Source organism: Gymnoscopelus microlampas (assembly GCF_963454915.1).
Source record: "Gymnoscopelus microlampas genome assembly, chromosome: 11".
Classification (NCBI taxonomy): domain Eukaryota; kingdom Metazoa; phylum Chordata; class Actinopteri; order Myctophiformes; family Myctophidae; genus Gymnoscopelus; species Gymnoscopelus microlampas.
Window position 1 is genome coordinate 55,019,725 of NC_139948.1, and position 10,000 is coordinate 55,029,724.

Sequence of the window (10,000 nt, forward strand, 5' to 3'; positions counted from 1 at the left end):
AACAGATAAACTATCAACTTAAATGAATTCAATTAAAACACAGCTTTTTATTTATATCCTCTGTTACTATTTCAACTTGTGATAAAACCATCAGTACTAGATGTCCTGGTAGGACATAAAACCATCAGTACTAGAGGTCCTGGTAGGACATAAAACCATCAGTACTAGAGGTCCTGGTAGGACATAAAACCATCAGTACTAGAGGTCCTGGTAGGACATAAAACCATCAGTCCTAGAGGTCCTGGTAGGACATAAAACCATCAGTACTAGAGGTCCTGGTAGGACATAAAACCATCAGTACTAGAGGTCCTGGTAGGACATAAAACCATCAGTACTAGAGGTCCTGGTAGGACATAAAACCATCAGTCCTAGAGGTCCTGGTAGGACATAAAACCATCAGTACTAGAGGTCCTGGTAGGACATAAAACCATCAGTACTAGAGGTCCTGGTAGGACATAAAACCATCAGTACTAGAGGTCCTGGTAGGACATAAAACCATCAGTCCTAGAGGTCCTGGTAGGACATAAAACCATCAGTACTAGAGGTCCTGGTAGGACATAAAACCATCAGTACTAGAGGTCCTGGTAGGACATAAAACCATCAGTCCTAGAGGTCCTGGTAGGACATAAAACCAGCAGTACTAGAGGTCCTGGTAGGACATAAAACCATCAGTACTAGAGGTCCTGGTAGGACATAAAACCATCAGTACTAGAGGTCCTGGTAGGACATAAAACCATCAGTACTAGAGGTCCTGGTAGGACATAAAACCATCAGTACTAGAGGTCCTGGTAGGTCATAAAACCATCAGTACTAGAGGTCCTGGAAGGAGTTAAAAGTAGATTATAAGCATCACTAATTTAAAGATGAGGAGATAATCTCATTCTCTCTAAATAAAGGTATTAATTTATTCTCTTAAATAAAGGGTGGAGATTACCGTAGGAGACACAGTATAGGAATTAAGATTAGGGAAGGACATAGGACATAGGGATTAGGAGAGGACATAGGATATAGGGATTAGGATTAGGAAAGGACACAGGGATTAGGAAAGGACATAGGATTTAGGGATTAGGATTAGGAAAGGACATAGGACAGGGATTAGGATTAGGAAAGGACATAGGGATTAGGATAGGACATAGGACACAGGGATTAGGATTAGGAAAGGACATAGGACATAGGGATTAGGACTAGTGAAGGACATAAGGCAGGTGTGGTGGGAGGGGCTTGAGAGGACTTCTAGCCATCTGATTGGACGTAGCTTTCAGGGAAGAAGCCCTGTTTGCCGTTGGCCACGCCCTGGCACCAGCCGTCACCATGGCGATGTGTCAACATGATGACATCACCCTCCTGGAAGGACAGCTCGTCCGTCTTCAGACCCTCATAGTCCCACAGCGCCACCACTGGAGAGGAAGGGTACTGCAGTCAGTGTGTGTGTGTGTGTGTGTGTGTGTGTGTGTGTGTGTGTGTGTGTGTGTGTGTGTGTGTGTGTGTGTGTGTGTGTGTGTGTGTGTGTGTGTGTACACTATCTAGTATATATATATATATATATAAATATATATATATATACACAATTATATGAAGATACGATATATTATAATTTGATATGAAGATAAGGTTGAAAATGGGTGAAATGGTCCTTTAAGGTCATCCATTATTTCAGGTTAGGTAGAGAGTGACAGATGGCAGCGTACATACTATAAACCCAATCCATCACCGTCCCAACACATGAAAAGGGCCATACATTAGACCTTGTACTGTCATTCGGGCTAACTGTCTCCATCACTGACATCTTCTTCATCCCATGCATTTCCGACCACTCACCAATTTTATTCACCACCTCTATTCCCTGCTCCGTTATCAACTCCGGTGCCCTCACTCGCCGCACACGCAATATAAATCCCCGGACTGCACCACTCTTCTCCCTTCGTTTTAACGCCACAGTTTTAATTTCCCCGGCTGAGGCCAGTACTCCTACAGCTGACGCACTCCTTGATACTTTTAATTCCACCTGTACCAAAATATTGGACTCCGTTGCTCCCCTTAGGCACAAGCGCACCAAACCCCTACCTGAGCCATGGTTAAACGATTCCACCCGAGCTCTCAGACGTTCATGCCGGCGTGCGGAGAGAAAATGGCTAAAGGACAAACTCCATATATCCCTAGATATCTTACGCAATCGCCTCTCTGACTACCAGACGGCAGTGAAAGCTGCCAAAACCAAATTCATCTCCAATCTCGTCACAAAAAATAGCCATAAACCCCAAGTCCTCTTCAATATCTTTAACTCCCTCACTAACCCCCGTGAAGCTCCTCCCATCGCACCCTCACTCGCCCTCTGTGTAAATGTTCAACAATTTTTCATTAACAAGATTTCTGACCTTAGGTCAGCACACACTTCCACCACCACAGACCCCGTTACCTCCCAGTGCCCTGTCACCTTTGATCAGTTCCAGCCAATCACTCTGTCCCACCTCAATGATACAATTATGCACCTTCGCTCCACTAACTGTCCTTCTGACAGCATCCTTCCCCGGCTCCTCAAAGAAGTCCTTGGTGCTGTTAGCCCAAGTGTTTTATCACTCATTAACTGCTCCCAACTTAACTCCTCACCTCAGGTTGTGTCCCGGCTGCTTAATTTTAACTGTTGATACTGGTACCCCCGCTATCCTTGTGCTCCTCGACCTCTCAGCGGCGTTCGACACTGTCGATCACATGATTATTTTGTCACGCCTTGAACACCAGTGTGATGACCCCTTCACTACATTTGTGGTCATGGGTTTTGTTCTGTGTTTGGTTTGCATTTGGTCCTAATGATTGGTTATTTTCTGTCCTGTGTAGGAGGAGAGGGCCAGCCTGCCAGGGGTGTGTCTATGGGATGAGACACACCTGACTCCACTCATCCCTGGAGTATTTAAGCAGGCTGGCCAAAACCATTTTCTCTCTCTCTCCTACCAGGCAACAGTTTTGTTTGGTTGCTTTTGCACTTGCACATACACTACACTTCCACACATCCATACATGCACTACATTACTGATACCACTGACTACTCACACCAAGTGGTACATTTTTGTAAAGTTTGTTGGTTTTAGTTATAATGAAATAACTTTTAAGTTAAATCCTGTGTGTCGTCTCCCACTTTTGTCATGATTTGAGTCAGTTCATGACAAGATGGGGGCTCGTCACTCTAGCCAAGTTTAATGGTAGATTTGGTTTTAAACTTCTTTTGGAGTTTTTTTTGTCTATCAATTGGTTTTGCTAAACTTAGGCTTTGTTTGATCTTGTTCTAAATGTGAACAAATTGTTAGGGGGAGACACACAGGTTGGATTTTGTTTGGGGAGAGAGCATTTTTGTTTGGAACACATTTTTGTGCAGTTTTTTTTCATGTATAGGTAGGCTATGGGGTTCCAACTCCCGGTAGGGTTAACAGTGTTTCTCCCTAAGGGACTCACCGTTTTGTTGTTTTGTTTAGATTCTGTCCCACAAAAGATGGGATGGGGTGGTACCACTGAGATGCCTTGTCGGTAAGGGGGACTCGGGAGGGCCACTGAAGACTAGGGTTGAGTTAGGTAGGACATTTTTTGTGATTAGTTAGGGGAGTTGGGCTCCAGTGTCTTCTAGTTTTTTTTGTTTTTGTTAAACCGGTGCACAATTTGTCTTATGCCGGCATCCCACTGGGCGGGAGTCTGAAGGTGACTGAAATGCTATGTTTTGTTTTTTTCAAACTTGAACCAATTCTTAATCCTTATAAATTGTGCTTGTATCTCTTATCTACCTAATGTTTTCCTTGCTCTTTCTTAAAATGCTCCTAGGTACCAAGGTTGCGGAGGGAGCGAGGGAACACTTGGGAGGGTTGGGTATGGGGCTCTTATGGTGGGTGATGATTACCATTCCTATTTGGATTTATGATGTTTGAGTGCATGTATGAAGGACACAATTGTTTGCAATACAGTAATACTCTTCACACTTTGTACCGAGTGACAGAATAGGCTCACATTTGGTGTTCAGTTGAGGCTGAAAGTTGGATTTGTGCACTTGGGTGTGATGGGTCTCTTTTTGAAATTGCCCAAAGGGGTCAAGGAGGACATACACCTGAGGTCAAGTCGGCGTCGTAGCAGACGTCTTGGTGAGACAATGTTCGGGCTGCGGTACGGTTAAGTCTCTGGTGTATAGCATGGGATTTGGTCTGTGTCTAATCAGAGAAAAATGACTGAGTGGAATTGGTGGTGGTTGTGGTCCTATACATTGTACTGACATGCGTCTGGTCCTACAGTTTAAGTTTCTCCTTTTCTCCCTCTTAAAGTGCTCCTATTATAGGTCATAGATCTGAGGTTGCTGAGGTGGGAATGGAGGGCCATGTTGTTGGGCAGGAACAGTATTGCTGCGAGGTTGAAAAAAGGGGGGGAAAAAAAATCTGGCCTGGCGATCAGGTCATGGTTTTGTTGCCGATGGTGGGTTCTCCATTTCAGGCACGTTACTGGTCCATTGACAGTAAAAGAGCAAGTCTCTGATCAGGAGTATTTCATTGTAATGCCTAAAGGAAAATATACGTTGTGTCATGTGAATCTGTTGAAACCATACTGTTCTCGAGTGTCGGCGTCCCAAAGCTCCAGTGACGTCCCTTACGTTGAACCTCCGTTGTGCGTGGGCACGGTGGTTGTTTCTCCGGCGGGGGAGGTTAATGGAGGGGGAGATTGGCTGGCAGATGAGTTTGTGTTAAGTACAGCTAAATAACTCTGAGGCATTAAGTTTTACCCAAAATACTCTGATTAGAGCACGATATTGATATTGGAGATGGAAAAAACAATTAGGCAAAACTTTTATCATGTTTCTCCTGAAAAGAGGAAAATAATTATGCTGTATTTTAGCGGAGTACCGTTTTGGTCTCCGCTCTTATGGAGGGGGGTGTGATGACCCCTTCACTACATTTGTGGTCATGGGTTTTGTTCTGTGTTTGGTTTGCATTTGGTCCTAATGATTGGTTATTTTCTGTCCTGTGTAGGAGGAGAGGGCCAGCCTGCCAGGGGTGTGTCTATGGGATGAGACACACCTGACTCCACTCATCCCTGGAGTATTTAAGCAGGCTGGCCAAAACCATTTTCTCTCTCTCTCCTACCAGGCAACAGTTTTGTTTGGTTGCTTTTGCACTTGCACATACACTACACTTCCACACATCCATACATGCACTACATTACTGATACCACTGACTACTCACACCAAGTGGTACATTTTTGTAAAGTTTGTTGGTTTTAGTTATAATGAAATAACTTTTAAGTTAAATCCTGTGTGTCGTCTCCCACTTTTGTCATGATTTGAGTCAGTTCATGACACCAGGTTGGTATCACAGGCACAGCCCTGTCCTGGTTCAAGTCCTACCTGTCTGATAGGACCTTTGCTGTGAAATTGGGGGAATTCGCATCACCCTTGGCCCCCCTCACATGTGGGGTCCCCCAGGGTTCCGTGCTGGGCCCTCTATTATTTCTCCTGTACATGCTACCCCCCGGGTCCATTTTCTCAAAACATAATGTCTCCTTCCATTGCTATGCAGATGACGTCCAGATCTATCTGCCCATCAAACTGGACTCAAACAACTCCTTTCAACCACTACTCAACTGTTTACAGGATGTTACAACCTGGATGGACAATAACTTCCTCACACTCAATCAAAACAAAACTGAAATCATATTATTTGGCCACAACACCGTCACACCCCCCAACATCCCGGACACCCTCATACCCAATATTTGCTCCTCTGCCAAAAATCTTGGTGTAATCCTGGATAGCGCCTTCAAATTTCACAAACACATCAGTTCCGTTGTTAAAGCTAGTTTCTTCCAACTCCGACTCCTCGCCAAGGTTAAGGCCTATCTCCCCCGACCACAACTAGAAATAGCCATTCCATGCCTTCATTTCCTCACGACTTAATTACTGCAATTCCCTCTATACCGGCTTAGAGCAGTCATCTGTCAGGCGCCTACAGTTGGTCCAAAATGCCGCGGCTCGCCTTCTCACCGGCACAAAAAGACGTGAGCACATCAGCCCTGTCCTGGCCTCACTTCACTGGCTCCCTGTCAATTTTAGAATTAATTTTAAGGTCCTTTTATTTGCTTTTAAATCTCAAAACGGGCTTGCTCCACTCTACCTCGCTGAGCTCATTGAGCCATATCAGGTCCTAAGGTCTGCTGATCAGTCATTACTGATCGTCCCAAAGACAAATAAAAGGACCAGGGGTGGCCGCGCTTTTACTGCTGCCGCCCCCACGCTTTGGAACGACCTCCCTCTCCCCATCCGATCCGCCCAGTCCATTGGGGTTTTCAGATCCCTCCTAAAAACCCACCTATTCTCTCTGGCTTTTAATTGTCCTTGATCTGCTGCTATTGTGTCCTGATAATGCACTGTATTTGTCTGTGCGCCAATGGGCGCTTATTGATGCACCGATGTTACCTTGTACAGCACTTTGGTCAGCTTCTGTTGTTTTAAATGTGCTCTATAAATAAAGTTTGATTTGATTTGATTTGAATGTATATATTAATATTAAAGGGAAACTACGTATCAAATCTGGTCTGTGTGTGTACACCCCCCCACTTAGTCTTTGATGAATTCATTGATTAGAGAGAGCACCAACGAGCACAGTTAAAACACACTCTTATGGCCCAATCAATCAACTCATAAACCCTTTGAAGTTAAAGAGATCAATTAAGAGATTATTTTTTCTCACCCTTCTCCATGTGAGGGGGCGGGGCGTTGGGATCACATTCCATCGGAGGGGGGAGGGGCATGATGAGGTCATCAAACCCGCCCACATCGTCCAAGAGTGGGGGAGGGGGCGGGGCCGGGATCTCCAGATCTAACGGGATTGGAGAGAGATCTGGTTAACGTTAACCCTTTAAGACCCGAGGCAAATCTACAAATACCTTCTAAATCACTAGTTCTAAATCTACAAATACCTTCTAAATCACTAGTTCTAAATCTACAAATACCTTCTAAATCACTAGTTCTTACACATTCAACATGTTTTAAAAATATAAATGACACAAATAGCAGATGTACTCAACATGAGCTTGTATATCTGCTATTTATGAATATCCACTTTGGAGTTACTAAAGATGTTTTATAATAATGTTATTCATGTGATCCTGTATCTACTGGTGGAAATAAACTGTGTTTTGTGATCTTGAACCGAACCCGCACACACACACACACACACACACACACACACACACACACACACACACACACACACACACACACACACACACACACACACACACACACACACACACACACATCTGGAAAGAAACTGTGTGTATGTGTATGTGGCCGTGTGCGTGCGTGCGTGCGTGCGTGCGTGCGTGCGTGCGTGCGTGCGTGCGTGCGCGTGTGCGTGTGTGTGTGTGTGTGCATTACCCAGGTGTTGCAGGCGAGCAGGAAGTGAGCGGAGGAGGAGGCGAGGAGAAGAGCAGCGAAGACGACAGCAAGTGGAGGAGGGGGGAGGGGCCACAGGAGGGGGGTAAGAGGGGGGAGGAGGGATCATGACTTAGATGAGAGAGAGACATAGAGGCAGAGAGAGAGAGAGAGAGAGAGAGAGAGAGAGACACACACAGATAGAGCGAGAGAGAGAGAAAGAGAGCAGGTTTTTCAGAGCTTGTTTGCCGCTGGCAGAAGCAAATCAACAGAAAGTGAAAAGTTGTCATATTTAAAATCATATTAACATTATTCACAGCCTGGAGCACGCTGCACTACAGTGATGCTACATAATGCACTACAGTGATGCTACACGTTACAGTGATGCTACACGTTACAGTGATGCTACACGTTACAGTGATGCTACACGTTACAGTGATGCTACATAATGCACTACAGTGATGCTACACGTTACAGTGATGCTACACGTTACAGTGATGCTACATAATGCACTACAGTGATGCTACACGTTACAGTGATGCTACATAATGCACTACAGTGATGCTACACGTTACAGTGATGCTACACGTTACAGTGATGCTACATAATGCACTACAGTGATGCTACACGTTACAGTGATGCTACATAATGCACTACAGTGATGCTACACGTTACAGTGATGCTACATAATGCACTACAGTGATGCTACACGTTACAGTGATGCTACACGTTACAGTGATGCTACATAATGCACTACAGTGATGCTACACGTTACAGTGATGCTACACGTTACAGTGATGCTACATAATGCACTACAGTGATGCTACACGTTACAGTGATGCTACATAATGCACTACAGTGATGCTACACGTTACAGTGATGCTACACGTTACAGTGATGCTACATAATGCACTACAGTGATGCTACACGTTACAGTGATGCTACACGTTACAGTGATGCTACATAATGCACTACAGTGATGCTACACGTTACAGTGATGCTACACGTTACAGTGATGCTACATAATGCACTACAGTGATGCCACACGTTACAGTGATGCTACATAATGCACTACAGTGATGCTACACGTTACAGTGATGCTACATAATGCACTACAGTGATGCTACACGTTACAGTGATGCTACACGTTACAGTGATGCTACATAATGCACTACAGTGATGCTACACGTTACAGTGATGCTACATAATGCACTACAGTGATGCTACACGTTACAGTGATGCTACATAATGCACTACAGTGATGCTACACGTTACAGTGATGCTACATAATGCACTACAGTGATGCTACATAATGCACTACAGTGATGCTACACGTTACAGTGATGCTACATAATGCACTACAGTGATGCTACACGTTACAGTGATGCTACACGTTACAGTGATGCTACATAATGCACTACAGTGATGCTACACGTTACAGTGATGCTACATAATGCACTACAGTGATGCTACACGTTACAGTGATGCTACACGTTACAGTGATGCTACATAATGCACTACAGTGATGCTACACGTTACAGTGATGCTACACGTTACAGTGATGCTACATAATGCACTACAGTGATGCTACACGTTACAGTGATGCTACACGTTACAGTGATGCTACATAATGCACTACAGTGATGCTACACGTTACAGTGATGCTACATAATGCACTACAGTGATGCTACACGTTACAGTGATGCTACATAATGCACTACAGTGATGCTACACGTTACAGTGATGCTACATAATGCACTACAGTGATGCTACACGTTACAGTGATGCTACATAATGCACTACAGTGATGCTACACGTTACAGTGATGCTACATAATGCACTACAGTGATGCTACACGTTACAGTGATGCTACACGTTACAGTGATGCTACATAATGCACTACAGTGATGCTACACGTTACAGTGATGCTACATAATGCACTACAGTGATGCTACACGTTACAGTGATGCTACATAATGCACTACAGTGATGCTACACGTTACAGTGATGCTACACGTTACAGTGATGCTACATAATGCACTACAGTGATGCTACACGTTACAGTGATGCTACATAATGCACTACAGTGATGCTACACGTTACAGTGATGCTACATAATGCACTACAGTGATGCTACACGTTACAGTGATGCTACATGTTCACACGGTCAGACAATGCTGCTCCTCATGTCTACCACGGAACCCCAAGCTAATATGTAGGCTAATTTGTCCCTATAACCTCCATCTGAAAATGTTTTATGCCATCTGGAGCCCCGTACCAGATTTGTGCTGTTAGAATGTTTAAAAAGTCTTCAAAATATTTCACATTTTATTTCAAGATTTTAACTCATTGAGTGCCAGGATTGCCAGAATTATTTCAGAATTGATTCTGAAAAGTGCCAGAGTTTTTTTCACAGAAAACAAAAAGTGCTTAGGAAGCGAGATACAGCCTTTTTCAGTTCTAAGTTAAACAAGGAGTGGATGGAGCTGCACATCTTCAGATGATGATATCTTGGGTTCTGAACATGTTTAAAAAAAAAAAAAAAGAACATTTTTATGCTAATTTTTCAAAAACACGTCAAACACGTTAATGGCACACAGT

General features: G+C 44.0%; 1 protein-coding gene across 3 annotated transcripts in view; it reads right to left on the reverse strand.

Moving 5' to 3' along the window:
* LOC311054905 (ABI gene family member 3-like) overlaps positions 1-10,000 on the reverse strand; it is a 29,027-nt gene that overhangs the window by 732 nt on the left and 18,295 nt on the right. For 2 of the 3 annotated variants that reach the window (XR_014601738.1, XM_084070917.1), the window contains exons 9-10: positions 6,714-6,842; positions 1-1,397 (exon numbers count right to left, since the gene is read on the reverse strand). The exon at positions 1-1,397 is cut by the window's left edge. Coding sequence is in view for 1 of the 3 variants with exons in the window: in XM_084070917.1 (XP_083927043.1) it covers positions 1,234-1,397; positions 6,714-6,842 (293 nt within the window). In the remaining 2 variants the exon portion in view is untranslated. The remainder of the gene's footprint in view (positions 1,398-6,713; positions 6,843-10,000) is intronic. The other variant, XR_014601737.1, reaches the window with a different exon arrangement.